Source organism: Patagioenas fasciata, chromosome 1, assembly GCF_037038585.1.
Source record: "Patagioenas fasciata isolate bPatFas1 chromosome 1, bPatFas1.hap1, whole genome shotgun sequence".
NCBI lineage: Eukaryota > Metazoa > Chordata > Aves > Columbiformes > Columbidae > Patagioenas > Patagioenas fasciata.
The window spans coordinates 212,992,512-213,013,808 of NC_092520.1; the positions used below are offsets into that span (position 1 = coordinate 212,992,512).

At 45.1% G+C, this 21,297-nt stretch overlaps 1 protein-coding gene across 1 annotated transcript in view; it reads right to left on the reverse strand.

Moving 5' to 3' along the window:
* CHCHD3 (coiled-coil-helix-coiled-coil-helix domain containing 3) overlaps positions 1-20,444 on the reverse strand; it is a 174,004-nt gene extending 153,560 nt beyond the window's left edge. The window contains exons 1-4 of the mRNA XM_065829760.2: positions 20,310-20,444; positions 12,373-12,549; positions 2,238-2,783; positions 55-142 (exon numbers count right to left, since the gene is read on the reverse strand). Of these exons, the coding sequence (XP_065685832.2) occupies positions 55-142; positions 2,238-2,783; positions 12,373-12,549; positions 20,310-20,444 (946 nt within the window). The remainder of the gene's footprint in view (positions 1-54; positions 143-2,237; positions 2,784-12,372; positions 12,550-20,309) is intronic.
* Between the last annotated feature and the right edge of the window lie 853 nt (positions 20,445-21,297).

Below are 21,297 nucleotides of genomic sequence, written 5' to 3' on the forward strand. Positions count from 1 at the left end.
AAAATACATTTTATTTTCTTCAGCACATTAAAAACCAGAAAACCATAGGCGTACCTGGACCAGATCCTGATCGGTGCTGAGACTGGGGTCTTCCACCGGGTGAAGAAGGTTCCTTCATACGATCAATGACGCTGTCAGAGAGCTGAAAAGTATAAACACCACCCCAGAGTTAAACTGCATCTCCTCCTTTAGCCCCATTACCACTCTCTTCCCACAAAAATTGAAGTAAAACTTTATATAAACAGCACAGATTATTTGGGCTCTCACAGAACACAAGGAACTGATAACAAAGTAAAGGATACAGGGAACAGAAAAATTAAAAATACCCTTTGAAATATCGTTTGTCATTACTCAGCCTTTTACCCTTTCTCACTTGTTTGGCTGACAGTGAAATATCACACAGTGCAGAGCACTTCACCCAGGAGAAATCTCATCCTGACCAAGCCCTTAGAACACTTGTGCAACACCAGTGGTCACAGCAAGGGCCATCAGCCACTGAGTTCGTTCTAATATGGACACCAGCACACACAGAAATACTGTCAGAAATTACGCAGAATCAAACAGAATTAGAGAAATGTCCAGTTGCAGATTCTTGTAGCCCACAAGAAAAAAAATGAACAGAAGGTAAAGCAGTTATAACATGAAAGCTTCTGTTTTCCAATGTATAACTTTCTATTGGTTCCCTCAAACACCAACTCATCAATATACTGTTTTAACTGCCCATGAGCATTAATTTAATTAGCAAATTCTTCACTAAACCTACAGCACGATGTCTTGCACTGACAGAAATCTGTTACCTACATTTTCCTAGAATCTGTAACCCAAAACACAATTTAGTGTAAAAATCCCTTCAGCATACGATTTCTTAAGCCAGTACTAAAACTCTCAGCTTAACTTCACATGTAGCTTCACATATGTAAACAGATCCACTTTTGGATGTCCTATTAACCAATACTATTTATTCAGTGAAGTTACATCTTGCCAGCGGCTGTAATAGCATTCAGTTTTTACTCCCATTATTTCAAGACACAGGATACTTTAGACACTTCAATAGCACTTCCCAGTATCTCAGCACAGTTCAGAGCAGATAAACCCTGCTGTGAACACTTACATTACTGTCACCTATTTGCCTGAGAGCATTAAATGACCAGAACAGAAAAACATCAGCATACTGAAATCAGCAGCAGTTACTATCAAGGTTCATTCTGCAGCACTCCTCCCTATAGGAAGTAATTAAAAAAATAAGCCCAAAGAAAAATTATGCTTCCCAATATGGACTATGGTGTTTTCAGTCAAAACATTTATAAGCTGGAAGGTTTCTCAGTGTTTTGTGCCACGAACTACCTTCTGGTATATAACAGCATGCTGTAAATTGGGAAAAAAACAGGAATGTTTCTGTAGGTACATGGGAAGTCAGAAAAAAACACAGGAAAGGGAGGAGCTGTCACATGTAGAGGTCAGGGAAAGACAAGACACACTCTACAGTTACACATCCCTCCTACAAGTGTTTTACCACCTGACCCTGGTATCCAGGCAGGGGATAGAAACATAGAACCACTGCAGTTGGAACAGACCCTCAGAGTCATGGAATCCAACCATAACCCAACTCCGGTACTAACCCATGTCCCTAAGAACCTTGCCTAAACGCCTTTTAAACCTCTCCAGGGATGGTGACTCCAGCACTGCCCTGGGCAGCCTGTTCCAATGCCCCACAGCCCTTTGGGCAAGAAATTGTTCCCCACATCCAGCCTCAACTTCCCATGGTGCAACTTGAGGTCGTTTCCTCTGCTCCTAGCGCTTGTTCCTGGGGAGCAGAGCCCAACCACCCCGGCTCCAAGCTCCTTTCAGGCAGTTCAGAGATCAGAAGGTCTCCCCTCAGCTCCTGTTCTCCAGGCTGAGCCCCCCAGGTCCCTCAACCGCTTGTCCTAAGATCCCCCCTCAACCAGGGGGTGACTCCTGCACGGACAGAGGCCTCTACACCCAATCCAAGCACCACGGCTCCCACCGATGCCCTGAAAGACCCGACGGAGGGAGCAGAGTGGGAAAAAGGCGTAAGTCACTGCGGGAGAGGGGAGGTAAACGGAGGAGAGCGACCGTGAGGGGACAAGGGGGCGGGCACAGGAGATGAAGAAAAAGGGGAGAAGGGGCCCGGGCCCAGCTCGGGGCAGCCTGGGCCGAACCAGGACCCCGTGTGTCCCTAGCAGGAAGCCCCGGGGGGAGATGGTCCCCGCTCTCACCCGCACACCCTTGACCACCGTGATGTTCTCATTCTCATCCGCCTCGAAGGTGACGCGCCGGGTGCTGCTCCCGCCGCCCATCTCCGCCCGGCGCCTCCAGGCCGCAGCCCAGGGACAGCCCCAAGGAGACTCGCTGCCCCCGCTGCCAGAGCGCCTCGCAACAATGCCGCCTTCTATTGGCGCGCCTCTCGCTTCGCCCCGCCCCCCGCGCGTAGAACCCCGCTCTCTATTGGCTGCGGGGCCGTAGCCATGGAAACCGCGCACACCTGCTGAAGAGCGGCGCGCTACCCGGAAAGGGTGCGGAAACTTTTTCGGTTCAAACTTCAGCGGGGGGCGCGCACTACAAGTCCCAGGATGCTTAGCGGCAGGAGGGGGGGCGGGAGCTGGCACCTCCGCGCGGTGCCCTCTGGGTAATGTAGTTCCCGCCGTCCCCGGGCCGCTCTGCGATCGGGGAAGTGTCGTCCGTTCCTCACGGCTTTCCCGGGACACGGCCCCGCTCTGAGGGGACTTTCGGGATCCCTCCAGGTTCTGCTCGTCCCGCTGGGGCTAACGGGGGGTGCGTTTCCCCCCTCCATGAGCGAGGCCACACCAATGGTGCCTCACACAGCCCCACTGTGAAGGTGGGAGCCCCAGGATTCTGCTGGGCCTGAGCTGCTCCTTCATCCCATTTTCCACATCATAACGGCATAAAATCACCATTAGCACAGCATGTAATTTCCTTCCCGAGTGATGAATTACATTAGTGACACACAGTACGTTTTCTTTTCAGGCTACTATAGAGACCGCGTCAGTTTCTGCCTGTTCTGGGAGGAAAATCCCCCCCTGTAGATCCCGCGGCCTGTCTGGATGGCCAGAATTGCAGAGATACGTGCTGGGAAGATGTCTGAAGGGAGAAAAGCTATTATTTAATGTATAATACACGAAAAAGTATTGCATTCTGGATGCCAGTGGTGTCAGCCACGTCTTTGAACTTCTCCGGCCTAACCAGGAGGTCAGAAGTACCTTCACGTAGCCAGACTATACAAATATATATTGTTTTGTCTCTCATACCATCTGGCCTCTCCACTTGCTTTACCCAATGAAGCTCCAAACTCCTGCTGAGACATTTTGACAGGAGCAACGTGCAAATAATAATAACCACAATATTTGGGAAACTTGATCTTTTCCTCCTCCCCCTTCCAAGACCTTCATCTTTTTGGCTTGAGAAAACATCAGCTATTTGCACTGAAGTGACACCGAATCCTTCCACTCCTCTTGCAAGAAATTTGTCCCAAAGTGTTTACGGAACGCTCAGAACAGATTATTGCAGCCTGTGTCAACTGACGCATTTCATTTCTCGGAATCGATGCAAGCAACGTGTCGGCTGCACCAACAGAACCGCTCACGTGTCCTTGATATATTTTCCAGCGATTTTTATTTGGATGTAAAGTGTCTGTCAGGCAACATTTCAGCAGTATCTGCCTTCCTTGGGGCTTAAGATATTGCTGAAGCATTGGCTGATAGCCACTTTACTACCGAATAAAAATCGCTGGAAAATATATCAAGGACATATGAGCCATTCTCTTGAGGTATATGACGTGATGTTTATGCCTGTTTTTATAGATGTTAAACCAGTTTCTATGAAGGGGCACTATTAGGAATTCAGCTGCGTGTTTTTAAGGGAATAAATGGACTGTGTGCCTATCTGTCTTGATACGGTGTGAGCACCAACAAACTGAGGGTATTGAATTATCCTTCTTTCTGCACCAGGAATGTTTTTAGGGAGTCAAAGTGGATTTATCCAGTTAGTGGCGGGGCTGATGTGGAAATGGCCATCTCCAAGCAGCTCTTCTAATATATTTGTCCTCTGTTGGGAGACTTCTGAGAAAATACTCTTGTCTCGCCGAACAGAAAGATTTAGATTTAGGAATTAAGGTTTTAACAACAGCTATTTTCTACCAGGGGTTTTTTATGATTGTTTTGTATAACTTGAAATTACAGAACACTGGGACTTATGCATAGATTTCAGGAGGGGGAAAAAATAACATTCTTGAGGAACAGATGGGCAGAAATACATCTCAAGATTGCTTTGGGTCATTTTGATGTGTCCAGGAGGTTCAGTCGCTGTCGAAAGAGCAGGACTGAGGTATCCCAGAATTTATGGCCCCCCTGTAATAGGTGGAAATGAAAGGCTGTGCTGCAGGCCAGAGTTATCTGTATGTCAGAAGTGTTTCCCTGTGGACTGCCAGGCATATTTGAGAGCTCTTTCAAGGACGTTGCTAGAAGAAAAAAGTATTAGAAATTAATGTTAGAAAAGGCTACAACAAATTTGCAGTCCAAAAACCATTCGTTAGCGGCTGGCAAATAAACTCACGTCTAGTTCACACCTCTCGCAACCAATTTGCAAATAGAAAAAGAAGTTGTTTTGCAGATAACTTCTAACAATTTGTCTGTTCCCACTAATAATATCATAATATTTGAAGAGTCGTGTCTGTCAATGTGGTGCACACATTTGGCTGCTGTGTGGCACAGAAAAACACAACCTAGTTTAAACTAACTACTGCAGGCAGCAGCAGCAATCAAAAGATCAAAACAGGGCTCAGCACAGCATAATTTGTTCCTACTCGGTAGCGTTAATCAGTCTGCAGGGGTTCTTCTGTGCCAGCCGTTTCTGATACGTGTGTTACCTCAAATACCTGCGTCCCACTCGCAGCAAAACTCTCCAAATACACAGATAGTGAAGTGACCTGCCCAAGGTCATTCAGCACCAAAGCAGCAGGACATTGGTCTTCTCTATCAGTTCTCTGCAGTGGTTACCAGGGAATACATTTCTATCAAGAAAAAAAAGATAATGCGAGAGCGGAATGACAAATAAAAATGTAGCAATCAATGCAAACCCATTATCTGCTTCTGGTTTGTGTTTGATCTGAACCTGTTTCTCAATTGTGTAAGTGGAAAATTCATCACACACTGGTAAACTTCAGGTATTTCATTGTGTGGCTGAAAAACAAGCAGTATCTTATTAGGTTAAAAACATTTACTTCTTGTGGTGCTATGTGCTTTTCCAAATACTACGCAAATTTTTGCAGCCAGATTATAAATGCTTGATCCTTTGTTAAAAGGGAACGTTGTTGTCCAGTCTTCATTTGTCCTGCACATATTCCTTTGCAGCAGAAATATTTCTTGTGTCACTTAATACTCAAACTGTTCGCTATTAAGCACAGCCAAAGAGTAGTGAAGGACATCATTGCCAGATACTCACAAACAAATAAATCCTAATGAGCCCAGGAACAAGTTACTATTACATTTCAGACCCTTGTCTCAGGATTTAAAAAATGCCATGAAAACGCTTGATGGGTGAGCTGACATATAAAGGCTCATTTAACACCTGCTGTGAGGTTTTATTCTGCGGAGGATCATGGTGCTCGGTCACCGCCACGGTGAGCATGTTGTACTGAATGACTTTTACCTGGTTATCCCTCGATAGTCGTCTGTTCCTTGGAAATGTTCAGCATGGAAGGGCTTTGATAGTACCGAGGTTCCTCCTTATCAGCAGTGACCGTGATAGCAAAGTCTGCAAGTTCTCAAAATCTGGAAATTGCTCTTTCTCGTTGGATGCAACAGTCCGCGGTGCCTTCTGCCTTAAGATGAGATTTCATGAGGAAAAAATGTGTTTTCAGCACAATGCTGGTGTCCTAAATCGTGCTACTGCTGGTGTTATTGGCACAAGTTTCAGTACCTGTTACAACTGCAGGGTAAATAAAGCTAAACCATCAAATTCTGCTAAATGAGCTTTTCAAATGTATTTGAAGGTCTGGTTATACAACGAGCAGGAGATCGTCCCTTTTGATCCCAGTGCGGCTCCTGCAGAGGCTGAAGGTCAAACTCATCGTATTCATTGCAGGAGTGAGGCCGGATTTCTAACTGGTACCCGAGGTGGCTCCATGTGAAATGTGCTGTCCATACCGCTTCCTCCAGACCATTTCTAGAGTGCTTGGGGTAGTTTATTAGTCTTTATTTCTCTATTGCCTGCTGTGCGCTGTATATTGGGTTATGACCACATCCATCACCCCACTTTCCGCGGAGAACAGCCTGGATTCCAAGCCTTGCGGCACAAACCGTTGCAAATCGTATTTAGTTAATGCGTATCATGCAGCTCAGGACCCTTAGATCTGCCTATGGACTTCAAAGCGTAATATATTAATATTATGTCATATTATTATGTGATTATTTATGCTGATATATTTTTATCTGACTGGTGTGGTTCACATCAGTAGCAAGCGAGCTGCAGAATTTGTAGCCGGACTCACTGTCATCTCCAAGACCAGATTTGATTCATGGTCTCATTTCCTGTTTTTCCTCCCGCTGCTCACAGCCCCTTTTTTATTTTTTCCTTCTCCATGGTCCATTTATTAAATGTAGAGTTAGAAACACAATTAGAATTTACTCAAGTCTATAATGTCTAAATACTAAATCTTCGGAACAATAAACAATCTTTCCCAAGCCTGCCTTATCTGGGTGGCCTGTTCAAGTGACGAACTCAGCCATCCCGGGTGACTGAATTAATAAAAGAAAGAGGCACCTGATTTGATCAATTCCAAGCAACGACTGTGTAAATAATTCTGAAATTCCCAAGCACTGCACAAAGGCCTGCAAGCACAAAGGCGCTGCAAAAATATTTCCTTGGCATTCTCTATACACTGATGGATGAAGCTGAAAACCAGAAGTGCCGTGGTGCTCAGTGCTGATACAGCTAAAGAAAAGGGTCAAGAAAAGGGACACAGTCTTCTGTGGACCATGGAAACAGTTTGTCTTCAATCCATACCAGGAATAGTGGTTCCAGTACAGATCCTATCTTGAAAACTTTTATGCATGTGAAGAAATAGTACCAGCACTGGTGAGGCCAGCAGGCCCAGGGCAGTGACTGACCCTGTGCTGGGACCTGGGGAGGCCAAACCTCAAGTCCTGGGGGCAGTTTTGGGCCCCTCACACCAATAAAGGCCTTGAAGTGCTGGAGGGAGTTGAGAGAAGGGAACGGAGCTGGTGAGGGGCTGGAGCACAAGTGTGATGGGAGCGGCTGAGGGACCTGGGGGGTTCAGCTGGAGAACAGGAGCTGAGGGGAGACCTTCTGATCTCTGAACTGCCTGAAAGGAGCTTGGAGCCAGGGGGGTCGGGCTCTGCTCCCCAGGAACAAGCGCCAGGAGCAGAGGAAACGGCCTCAAGTTGCACCGGGAAGGTTGAGGTTGGATGTTAGGGAAAATTTCTTCCCTGAAAGTGCTGTGAGGCATTGGAACAGGCTGCCCAGGGCAGTGCTGGAGTCACCATCCTGGAGGGGTTTAAAAGATGCATAGATGACGTACTTGGGGACGTGACTTAGTGACACAGTAACAGTTGGGCTCAATGATCTTAAGGGTCTTTTCCAACCAAATGCTTCTATAAAAGACTATTGTTGAATATTAGCAAGAATTCAGGCACCCAAAACCTGAACTACCTTTCGAGATGACTCGTCATTAATTACAGAGGCAACCCAGGGCAACTGCCTTGCTAAATAAGAAATCTCAGATACGTGCCTAAAATTAAGTGGTGTAACATCTTTGCACTGTGGATGCAGTTACTCAAACCAATGTCTGTGCTGAAGAAATGAAGTGCAGTCCCTCCTGACAGCTGTGGTTCTTGCAGCAATGCTCTCAGCAAGCCGGCATCCCTGATATTTTCAACGAAAACAAGTTTGAGGGAAAACTTCACAGTGGTAATGGCAGACTCAGGACACTGATACACTGCAATTCATGGTGTGGGCAATAATAGAAAACACCTGACTAGAGCTCATAATTGATTGTTAGTTGGACATGAGGCCCGTGGCCATGGGACACTGGTGGTCACAGGGACACCCAGCTCAGGGCACAGCAAGCCCAGGGATGTCCTGATACTCCCAGTGTCAGGTCGGTACAGTGCCCAAGGTCTTGATGGCAAAAATCATCTTTACTAGGCTATAGTATAAATGTGACAAGGTCACAGGATGAAAAATTAGACCGGCAAAAATACTTGGGAGAAACAAATGTGTTTGGACGTACAGAGTAACCTTCAAATCTGGCACAGCACAGGGCAGAACCTCACCTCACTTCAGTTTCTAAAAGCCTGCAGAAAACAAAGAATGAAAGTTTAGTTTTATCTGGTTTTAATAAATTGAGATGCTTCTGGTAATACAGGGCAAAAAGGGAGCTTTTCGTTTCTGCTTTGTTTATTGATTTTTCTTCTAGAACTGGTCTCTGTAATACCCAGAAAGGTCTACGTGACTGCAGAATGAATTGCTTAGTAAAGGTTCACAACAGAGCGTCAGACAGATCGTGCTGGATGCCACGAAGAGATCCACGGATTCAAGTTGCCCGTCAGAGGTGGTCTTCTCCCCCCGGCTTCATTGCAGTTGCCTTCGTAAATACATGAGTGGCAGGGACTGTAGGACGTTGCTGGGTTCCAGCTGATTCAGTACAAAAGCAAAAGGATTTAGTATTTAACATCAATGGCAGCCGAAACGTTTCATGACCTTCAACAGGCCTCTGCCCCCTATGGAGTTATTCATCAGAAAACTTGGCTGGGCTGTAGCATCATCTTGGACACATTCAAGTGCCTCCTGCAGAGATCATCAAGGACTCGGGGACTTCGCATTGATAGTCTCTCTGGCCTTGCTCCTCTGGTGCCTGAGTCACAAGGGCTGGGAGCTGCATTTTCAAAAGCAGGGTTTTTTGATCATTATCTATCCTCTCTGCTCTGTCTGGAGATAGAGAGGGAGATTCAAAGTAACGTCAGTTAATATTCACTTCTTCTTTCACTCCATCATTAGACACCTCCCTCCTTCCCTCAACTTTTTGTGGCTCAAATGTACAATTCCTCTCTGGAAAACCATTATCTGATACTTCTGTTTATTATTTGTGCTTCCTGAGAACCTGGGAAGTCCAGTCATGGTCTGCACAGCGGTGAGAGTGCAGAAATGGGAAACAACAGCATGGTTGTGGTGAGCTTTGTAGAAACGTCCAAAGGTATCGACTTGGAGGGATAGACCGTCCACAGGAACCTGGCAACTGCATCCTTGTAGAACTATAAGGTTGTATCCCAAGTGAGATGTATACTGTTCATTGCTGAAGAGCTCAGCCTCAGCCCGGAGATGGTCTGACCAGCATGATAAAAGGCACAAGAGAAGAAGAAGAGAGAGAGGAAAGACTGAAACAGAAACTACTTTTTTACTACGCAAGCTGGGATCAACTTGAGGGAGCATGCAGAGTCAAACTCAGAGGCCGTGCAGGATGGAGCAGTTGTTTACTGTCTCCCAGCAGGATAGAAAAGAGCAGGGCCTGTTGCGACAGGACAAGGGGTGATGGTTTTAAACTGGGAGAGGGGAGATTTACATTAGAATTAAGGAAGAAATTGTTGGCCCTGAGGGTGGTGAGAGCCTGGCCCAGGTTGCCCGAGAGGTGGTGGATGAACCATCCCTGGAGACATCCCAGGCCAGGCTGGATGGGGCTCTGAGCAACCTGAGCTGGTGAAGATGTCCCTGCTCGTGGCAGGGGTTGGAACTAGGTGGTCTTCAAGGTCCCTTCCAAACCATTCTATGATTCTGTAGTGGTTGTGGCCATGTACTGGGAAATGCTTCATCCTACCATGTTTCTGCAAGTTTCTGATCCTCTTTGGGAAACGTTTTTGTCTCTAATATACCACTCATACACCCCAGTGGTCTCAAGTTCATGCGGTGAGGCCTCCAGCTTTTCCTGACAGTAATTCTGTTAAATTTACTCCTTTGCTTTCTGTAAGAAGACATGTAGTCAACTGCTTGTATGTGCAACAGAGACAACCAGAGCAAAATACATAGTGTATTATTTGCCAGGATGGACAACAATGGTTGAATTCTCTGTGAAATAGCAGATTGATAAATTATACATGACCCAAGCAGATTATTTACTCAGTGAGAGACTAACACAGGATCTTTTGTGTTGTTTTGAGTCTTGCTTGCTAATCTGTTTGATTTGGGAGTTTGTAAATAAGCGGTTAATAAAATTTGGGAATATTAAACCTGAGTGGTGAGTAAAGGGCAGCCAATGCTCACATATAAGGGCAGTGAAAAAGCAAGATTCTATTTAAATGAATTTAAATGGGGAATAGGTAACAAAGCAAAGAGAGAGAAACAAAGATGGCCTTCCAAAATGCAGGATATATTTTGCAAAAGCTTTAATTAACATTGAAAAATACATCCATATAACATATTGAGCTTAAATATCCTTTGGCCCGTTACTCACAAAGACATTTGAAAAGTTAAATACCATTATGCCTATTTTACAGATAGAAAAAGTGAGGCGGAGAGCAGGGGAGTGTCTTGCTCAAGATCACAGAAGGTGCTCGTGGCAAAGCTGAGATGTCCTCAGCTTTTACGCCATGCGGAGATGGACTCTGGAGCATCCTGGACATCTAGTCTGATGCGCACCCTGATGCTGTCCCTACTCCATGAGGATGTGTGGGTGAGGTTCTTAGGGACATGGTCTAGTAGTGGACTTGGCAATGTTGGGTTAACGGTTGGACTCAATGATCTTAAAGCTCTTTTCCAACCAAAACCATTCTACGATTCCATGCTTTGTTTCCAGCTCCATTGCATGTTCCACAAGGTCTCCTACCCTGGAGTGGGCCACAACCAGAGCTCACCTGCCTTCCAGTGAAGAAACCGCTGGCAGGGACTTGAATCTTCAGGCTTCCCCTGTAAATGAGGACACTGGCACTGAAATGAAGTAGAACGACCTATGATGGATCTTGGGTCAATTTGCTTCTTCTGTAGGAAGGACAAATGCAAAGTTTGGGTTCATACATGGTTGCATAAAAGGCGGATGTTACATGTCAAACACTCAGAAGTTCAGACACGTTGGCGAGCTCCCAGATCAATTGCTGTGCATGTTCATGATGATAGAATGTTAATTACATGGTCCCGAGCTGTTTCCTTCGGCAGGACACCTACCTTCAGTGCACAGGATAATGACATTCGTTTAATGAGCGGTTATGCGACATTTTGTTTTCACATTGTGGTTCCGTGTGTGGCCCCACGTTGTATTTTCTGCACACTATTCAAAACCCGGCTCTCAAGGCGGTGATTAATGCCTTCAAGGACTTCTCCATGGCAACAATCAATCTGGCATTCCCTAATTTTCAAGTGCTTTACTTTGCAACATTACCAGTCCTTTCTATTAAAAAGATGTGTGTTGTGTCCTATATTTTTAATGCAGGATTTGAGTCCTGGCCGAAAAGCTTAAATGTATATATCTCCTTTGATTTCAAAGATTGCTGAAGTAGCAGTAGCAGGGAACTTTCCACTCCATATGATGGGGTTGCCTGTAATAATGGGGAGAATTTCAATCCCATATTTCTATTTAAGGTTAGTGAATAAATGATTACACACTACAGAGCTGCAGTAGCTGATGAGAGTATTGGAGTCTATTTGACACTGCAGAAGGCGCCAGGGGGTCCATACAGAAGTCAAGAGTAACCATGAGAAGCAGTTGTCTCTTCAGCCATGAAGTCCGTGCCCAGCAGCGGGTCCTCGGTCAGAGTCCTGGAGGTGCCCCACAGCCAACCAGTATGTAAACTGAGTTTCTATTTTCATTGCTTTGAGGTAACCATCAGCAGATGGTGTTTTGAAACACTCATAATTTTGCCTAATAGAGTTACTGTTGCCAACTGTCCTGTCCTCCAAGCAGTAATTAGTTATATTATTATTAATAAATAATACCTAATAATGATACAACAGTCCAAACCCTGAAGTCCTTAGTCCTAAGTAACTCCCACACTCTTCGATACTTCGTGTTCGTATCGTTGGATGACTTAAGTGTTTTACTGCACCAAGCTAATGATCTGCATTACCAATCACTATTTTTTTAGTACAGATCCTATTGGCAGCTCCAGATGAGCTCTCAGCAATGGGAATTCCATCTGGCCATTAGAAACAGAACTTGCTCATGCAGGACTCGGCCATAGAAACTTCAATCAAAACTTCCATTAAATTCCCAGAGCAGAGGAGCAAAAAAAAACTCCCGACAACTTTACGGACTCGTATCCAGATGGTCCTTTCCAATTCCACAGGATTCAAGTGTTCATTTGAAAGGAAAGTTGAAATCCCAGGTTTTACGGTTATGGCGATAACCTGGACACGGCTGGAGGGCGAGCCAATGACTTCGACCTGAGCAAATGTGGTGTAAGGCCAGTCGCTCACAACAGATGAATTTCTCATACGACTGACGGGAAGCAGAACACAGTACACTGAGAAAGCAGCAGAAGGTGGGAGAGAATCCAACTTAAGGCCAGGCTTTCAAAAAAGGAAGGAGGATAACCCTGAAAGTCGCTATTCCGTAAAAGCAACGCCTACACTCGGTGAAATTAAAGGGAGGAACACTGCGAGGAAAACATGCACACGGTGTTATCCTGCAGGATCAGGGAACAGCCAAGCGAAGGGGAAATATGAGAGACTGGAGTGACAGGTGCAGTACGAGAGTGTAATTAAGCAAATCATATTTCAGGAGTAAGTATTATATTATTCCAAGTGGAGAGACTGAACTAAAGAAAGGTGCAAATGACTTGCAAGGGTGTGAAGCTCATAACGGATCGTGAAGCTCCCCACAATCAGCCACGCGATGCAGCTGCGAAATATTGTCCCTCTCTTGATGAAAGCAGAATAATTGCAATTCTATCATATTTAGCATATGCAACATTTTTAGGTTAGTGCTTAAATAAATAACGGCTTGCTATTAAATTCCTGGATTACTCTTAGTGACCAGGTGGGACGTACTGCCATTTCCTTCTTTAGCCAGACCTTGATCATACAGACCAATTGCATTGGCAGTTTTGCCAGAGAAAGGACTGATGATTTAAAAACTTGGCCCAAAACTTCAGAGCAGAAGTGGCAGTAAACATTAGTCACTGTAGCAAACTAATTTGTTTTCCATATGGCATTTTCAATGGAGTGTGGAAGATTCACAAGTGAAATAATAATTACAAATGAGGAACACTTTGGAAAAAAAAAAGTGCTTTTCTCCCCATGCATCACTTAAAAGGATTTCTAATTAAGTCAATACTTGATTATGCTGGAGATGACATTGGCAGCCAAATTATAGTTTGTGGGGTTTTGTTCTCATGGAAAGATTGTTCCCAGGGGCAGGAAAATTCCTGCATCTATTCAGCCTCGGGTGCTGCTTAGATGTAAGAGGGGTGAGAGAGGTGCTTAATTCCCTTTGGAAAACCAGGTGGTGAATATTTTCTTAGTAATATTGTTGCTTGTAGTAGAAAATTTTGCTCAGCAAGATGAGGGGCTGGTATTACTGATTAAGCCAAGTCAAAGGGAGATGCTTTAAGATATCCTTGGATCTGTACCTGGCTACATTCAAAGCCAACTCAGAGCTGAACGTTACAGTCCAAGACAGAATGGAAATAGCTTCATGAGATCTCTGCCCTAAGATAACAAAAATGGGCAATACCTCATTCTCCTTCCAAACTATTGTTACGGGGGGCAGGGGGGAAAGAAACATACAATATAAATGGAGCCAAGAATTTGCTAGTCTGATTAATATTTTGAAAGCCAAGAATTTGTTAGTCCTATTAATATAACTGTAGTCTAATGATTCAAAATTCCTAGTTAACGTTTTTTAAAGTCTTATCCATAAAGGCATTTAATGTTTTCATACAAACCCCCCTTCCTAGACTCTACCCCTTATCTCTGGTGATGCTCACCCTGCCAGTGTCCCTCTGCATCCCAGGGGTGACAGGACCGGTCTCCTTCAAGCACAGTCAGGGAGAAGGTGACAAGTCAGCTCCATCTGGAGCTCTTCCATGGCAGGAACGTGATGTCCATGGTGGGCTTTCTTCCTCCTCACTTTTGGGTTATTCCAGAGGTATCTTCATCTTCCTTCTCCCCATCACCACCTCCATTCCTCCTTGTCACCAGCACTGGTGGCAGAGCACAAAGCCTTCTGCTGGTGATGACTAAAATCACATTTACCAGGTCACAGTTTCAGGCCAGGCTCTAGAGCACTGGGAGGTTTGGATCTGAAGACTCGGGTTTAAAATATAAAATGTAAAGTCTGAGGAAGGTCTAAGATCCACTTTGGGTCTCAGTTCACTTTTCAGGCCAGTCTTGTAAGGACAATTTTTCTGCAGTGAAATTCTGCAGAATTTCTACATACAAATGGGAAGAAATACAAGACTGATTTGTTCCTACTCCCTTGTAACCAAGATATTTGACAACTCGTACTGGAACATTCATTTTCTATCTCACGAAGCACTCTGAGGACACTCCTTATTCCTGATTTTCACTGTTGGTCAATCACAGGGCAGAAGTGAAAAGTGCTACAGCCACAGATGACTGAGCTTCTGGAAAGATTCAGACCCCAAGACTGTATTTTGGTTGGTAGAAGAAATGCTGATTGTACTTTTATTTCTTTCATGCAACTTGGATCCTGTCTGTTCCGATCTTTATACAAATTTGGATTACAGTTCTTATCTTCTAATGCTTGTCTAGCATATGCATTGAGCGGCCGTGTCAGAGCCCTGCTCTGAATGCAGAACATCCTGACGGTAGCAGAGCGGAGCTGAATTAATTAAATGACCCTCGCTGAAAGAAAGCCAAGGCCTGCAGCATCAATCCCATGGGGAAATGTCCACTCGTATCACATTTGCTATTCGCGGACCTCAAAAACCCTTTAAGGATAAGATTTTTCCAAGGAGCCTGCAGAAAATATCGTTCTTTCTCTCACTAATTTTGGGAATTGCACAAATAGGAAACATTTTTTTTTATCCCAGAATAGGCCACATTTTGCTACAGTTGAATACATCGAACATTTTTGTTTTGCAGATGTCTTCACTCAGTGTGAGGCAACATAAGAGGTGGTCAAGTCTTCTCCAAGATTGCCTGATTTTCTTTATATATTTGATCTCTGCATGGATAATATCAGTTTATTCCGCTTTTACCTCTATGCATTGATCGGTGTGCAGAGGCCCAAGAAGGACAGCAAGATGTGATACTGCTTCACCCCTGAAATGTTGGTACGGTTGGGTATCAAGGTCTACTTGGAGGTGCTGGTTTGGGATCTGAACGGGCACATCAGACCCATAGCTGACCTTCCAGAAGTTCACTTCACAATTAATGATTCACATTTGAATCCCTGAGATCCACTAGAACTGTAAGTAAGGAAATTTTTAGCAGCAGCACTCATGGCCACGTGAAGTCCATTCGTTTTCATGATGCCCTGTTCCGAGGAGGGAGGTGAAAGTAGCATTAGTCTCAGTCAGTTTGCTAAGCAGCATCACAAAGTGGTTCCTTTTGATGTGTAATGTAGTACCTCTGATTTCAGGGGTTTAGGTATTCCTGGGATGATGATGATGATGATGATGATGATATTCTTTCATTTCTTCCTTGGTACTGTTCATACTGACCATTAACAACTATTATACGAGTTAACATCCCCAGCTCTGGGATATATGTTGCTCCTCAGTCTGCTGTGAGGTCCAGAATGAATCTGCTACACTGGCCTCTTTCTTTGAAGTTGGCTGTTTTAAAAATGCCATGGATCAGTCACGGTCAAACAGCAACAATCACCAAGACATCACTTTACTGAAGTGTCTTAAGAGAAATTTCAAGGGAAAAGGCTGAGCAAGATGATGGGGCTTTCTACACAAGTGTGGCCAATAAAACTAAGGCAGGAATGACTCCTAACAATTTTCTCTGGTTTATAGAGTCATGCAGCAGAGACAGAGCTTGGCTGCTGGCAGAGGCTCTGTCCTGATACAGGAGACAGATGGGTTATCTTTGCTCAGATAACAAAAAAGACACGCAGAAGAGGGTTGAGCACTGGGTCTTCATGCTTTGCCGCAAAGACAACGGAGGAAACAAACACCTGCACAGAGAAACTCATCTGACCCATTCTACCCCTGCTTTTAAGATGTGATACACTGTCCTCTGGATGGCCCAGTGCTGTCCACCAATGAGAAGAGGAACCTGGGGTGACAAGCTTCAGTGTGGACCTCTAATATTTGGGTACCTAAGTCAGAGCAGATAAATCCCACCACATGGCACTCATTAGCCTTGGCTGCCTTTCTCATTTGTGAGCACCAAAACAAAACACAGCAACAGATGGGGCACTGGCTGGGGCCTGGGATGCTGGGGCACGTTCCCTCTTTTCGTCATCTGCCTGCTTGTATTTTATAGAATCATAGAGAAATTTGTGTTGGAAGGGACATTCAAAGCTCCCCCAGTGCCACCCCTGCCATGAGCAGGGACATCTTCACCAGCTCAGGTTGCTCAGAGCCCCATCCAGCCTGGCCTGGGATGTCTCCAGGGATGGTTCATCCACCACCTCTCTGGGCAACCTGGGCCAGGCTCTCACCACCCTCACTGTAAAAAATTTCTTCCTCATGTCCAGCCCAAATCTCCCCTTTTTTAGTTTAAACCATCATGCCTTGTCCTTTCTGGGCTTTCCAGTTTAAGAAGGCTAAGGAATTGCTGAAGGGAGTCCAGCAGTGGGACACAAAGATGCTGAGGGGTCTGGAGCATCTTTGTGATGAGGAGAGACTGAGAGAGCTGGGGCTGTTGAGCTGGAGAAGAGAAGCTGAGAGGGGATCTCATCAATGGTTATAAATATCTCCAGGGTGGGTGTCAGAGGATGGACCAGACTCTGTTCAGTGGTGCCCAGCGACAGGATGAGGGGCAATGGGCACAGACTGAAGCACAGGAGGGTCCATCTGAACATGAGGAGAAACTTCTTTCCTTTGAGGTGCCAGAGCCTGGCCCAGGCTGCCCAGAGAGGTTGTGGAGTCTCCTTCTCTGAGACATTCAAACCCGCCTGGACACCTTCCTGTGTGATCTGCTCTGGTGACCCTGCGTTAGCAGGTGGGTTGGACTGGGTGATCTCCAGAGGTCCCTTCCAACCCCAACCATCCTGTGATTCTGTGATTTTGAGACGCTCTATCCATTCCTTGTGTCTGTGAGGCAGCTGCCACGCTGAAGCCCCAATCTCTTACAACAATTTTAAATATTTGCAGAATATAAACAGTAATAATGGGCTGTGATACTTGTTCACAGGAAGGGTATTACATGCATTTTCCCTTGATACAAGTGATCATGTGTGGTACAAGGACTGGAGATGTAAGGAGACCATGTCCTTCCTCAGTGCACAACTCTGACAAACATGCACAGGATTTCCTCTCATCTGCGCAATTCAGTTCATGGCCCAAGCATCTAAGCCCAAACAACTCAATATTAAAGTGATAAATTAGAACTATTAAATATTTAATGATGGGAGGAAAAAAGCTGCTGAAAACATAAAATATCTACAGGGTAATCTCAACTGTACGAGACAGAAATGTTACATTAGCAGAGATGATTCGGAGTTTTTAATATCTTATTCGAGGCTATTTCATTTTTGAGAACATGCAGTGCTATTGCTCTATAAATTTATGAACAAGCTCCTGAGGCCACATTTGTTTTCTACTTAGTGTTTTTCTTTGACTTTCATGACACTTTGGGATTGCCAGTGCTGGGGGAGAAGTGATTTTGATTTTTGTCCTCTGGTGCTGAATCCTCACCATTCCTTACCTGTTCGTGGGGTTTTTTTTGGTGGATAGAATTCCAGGACTTCTTGTAACTTGTAAAACTCATGGCATAGACCTCTAACATGCCTATCACAGAATCACAGAGTCATAGAATCGACTGGGCTGGAAAAGACCTCAGAGATCATTCAGTCCAACCCTTGGTCCAACTCCAGTCCATTGACCAGATCATGGCACTAAGTGCCATGTCCAATCTCAGTTTAAAAACCTCCAGGGCCGGTGAGTCCAGCACCTCCCTGGGCAGCCATTCCAATGCTGACCACTCTCTCTGCACAGAATTGCTTTCTAATCTCCAGCCTCAATTTCCCCTGGCAGAGTTGAAGCCCATGCCCCCTTGTCCTATTGCTGACTGCCTGGGAGAAGAGCCCAATCCCCCTGGCTAGAACTGCCCTTCAGGTCGTTCTAGAGAGTGCTGAGCTCACCTCTAAGCCTCCTCTTCTCCAGACTGAACAAGCCCAGCTCCCTCAGCCTCTCCCCATAGGGTCTGTGCTCAAGTCCCTTCCCCAGTCTTGTTGCTCTTCTCTGGACCCGCTCCAGCACTTCAATCTCTTTCCTGAACTATTAGCGCTGTTGTCATTCCAATCTGCCCTCTCCCCATTCTCCCTCTGCAGGATTATGCTGCACATGACAGATTTAGTACGTAAAATGCCTGAAGTGGAGGCTGCTGCAGGGAGGAGGACAAAACACAACAAACCCACGTCAGAATACACTCTTGTGAGTAGAGGGAAAAAAAACCTTGCCCTCAGGACCCCTGGAGAAATAGGCGTAATAAAATTAATTTACATGTCAAGATCCTCACTTAAAACACAAAAAGGCTCCCATCAGATTTCAAAGATGTCATAAGAGGATTCAATTGTATCGCTGTGCAATTGAAGTCCTTAAAGAACTTTACCAATACTGTTAAGACTCTCTATATCCTTGAATGTTAATTAAGTGAGATAATACAGACAGCATTATGGAAATAGTTGGGTTATAACGTTTGAAACGGTCCCTGTCAGCTGCTGAAGACTCTGCCTCGGTATTGCTTTGGGCATGAAATTTTTCGCAAGGTTTGTCTTCAGACCAAGGGCAACACGTCGGGGTTGGAAAAAGATGCCATCGCAATTGTATTTGGGTGCGTGTGGAAGAAGCCACCTATGAAACGCCATCACCTTCGAGCAGCTGTTTAACTCTTTGCATCAACATCTCCCAGTAATGAGAGGGTGTGTGAAGCAAAGGAGATCGTGTCACGTAAGGAACCGCAGGAGGGGGGATTTAAGACTGAGATTACTTGAGCTGGAATCCAGCCAGGTCACTGGGGTTAACCCTCTTGCTGTTGCGAAATGCCGCGGGATCTTTAACGGACGTAAGTGTTGAGGAGCTTGTCTTTCACATCTCATCTGATGGTGGGAGAGCGGGGAATTAGTTTACTCTCCTCAACACTGGGCTTCTGTGCCGCCGGTGTCACAAAGGATATTTCTTCGCAGGCAGATGTCGGCTGCCAGTGGGAAGCTGAGAAACGCCAGTTTTAATTAAAAGCTTTATTTTCAAATACAATTCAAGAGATTATAAGCGGCAAGAAGGACTTCTCCGCTGGGAGGCTTCAATGTGCGGCCCTGAGCAAAACAGCGGTAATTGAAAGACAAGGCCTAATTCCCCGTCGCCCAGCTGGGTCTAAGCACGAGGCAGGAACATCAATCCAGCCCTTGAAGGAGGGCTGGCAGCGTCTCAGATTTGTCATTGCCTCTATTGTCGGAGGGAAGGAAGCCAAAGGAAAACTTTTAGATCTTCCCTTTTTCTCTAAAGTTGGCTTATGAAGAGAAAACAAAAGAGGGGGCAAAGCTGTTAGAAGAGAAGGCTGAAAGGCACCTCTCATCTGATACATCTTCATTGCCTGCGCAGGTTGCCATTATAAAGTTGTTTTCACATCGTTTGAGTGGACACTCTCCTAATCCCGGGGATTGGCACCCGCTTGAATCTACCCCGGGGTGGTTCTGGGTTGTAGGAAGGCTTTCCTGGGTTCAACTTGCTGTTTTCCACTTCAAAGGCATAGCTGAATATGAGACAACACCAGACATGAGAGCTCTGTGCTGCCTTTACCTAGATGGCATCTCTCCAGGGCTTTTATTGGCCGCTTTTGAGGAATTCATTGCTTTTAAACAAAAAAAACAGCTCATCTCAACAACTCCATCTGTTCCACAAATCAGCCTCTCCGTACCCATCCCCTGTCTCAGACATCTTTTGTGGTGCCTGCACATCAACTTCTAATCTCTTGGTGGGTCTGTCGTATTACTCCTCACACTTAATGAAAGTAAAAATGATGACTAAAGACTCCATTATCTCCCTTTTGGATGTAATATAATTCCAAGTTTCATTTATCTACACATGATTCCTTTGTACAGGAGCAAGTTTAGCAGCAATGACCAAACTAAGTTTTCTTTGTGGTTTATTATCATCCCGTTCTTCAAATCAGAGCAGCGTGATGCTCACATCTGGTGTGTCCACCGAGTAGAAATGGAGCTCCTGCCATCCTCCCAATGGCAGCAACTGTGTCTTAGACACTCCTACAATCTCGTAGATCTGCTCATTCACAGAACCCTTCAGCCTGGAAGGTCTGTACTCCATCCTCCTGCTCAAGGCATGGTCGCCATTGAGATCAGACCAGGTTGCTGAAGGCTTTGTCCACCTGCACCTTGGAAGCCTCCAAGGATGGAGCCTGCCCAGCCTCACTGAGAAACCTCTTCCAATGCCTTACTGGTACCATCATGACAAAGTTTTTCCTCATTTCTAGTCTGAGCCTCTCCTGCTTTAGTGTCCACTGTCTTGGGTCCTCCTACAGTGCATCACCATGAAGAGACTGGTTAAATTGCTCAGGCATGATTTATTCTTGGTAAATACATGTTAACCCCCCCTGATTACTTCTTCTTCCTGATCCCAGAAATATATTGCAAGAAGAATCACACCATGATTTTCCCAGGGACCAAAGTGAATCTGGTCATCCTATATGTCCCCAGGTCATCCTGTAGGCCTTTAATCTTAGCCTAATCTTTGTGGAAATTCAAGTCAACTTATCAAGTTCTATCTCAATATTAGAACAGATCTTAATATAACAAAAGCAGGATAATGATGCAGTTTTTATTGGACTGATGAAAAAATATGGATTTGCTTTTAAAGATGTATTTTGGCCAAGAGTTAAAAGCATGAAGTGCAAGGACTTTTGTAAGACTTAAAGATCCTGAGATGAGCCTGTAAGAGGGTCAGATGGATTTCTGGGTACATATTATCTCCAGGTTGTGCTTGCACCACGTTGTACATGAGATACATATGACCTTCTTAGTTTGTAATGGTGTGGATGTGGAAAAACGAAATTAGGGCAGAACTGCAGGGCTTAGCCCAATGTATCAATGTGTTATCTGTTTTTCCTCCCTTTTTACCTCATTCCCGGCCATTTTTCCTTGCCTCTTTCAAGCCCCACTGC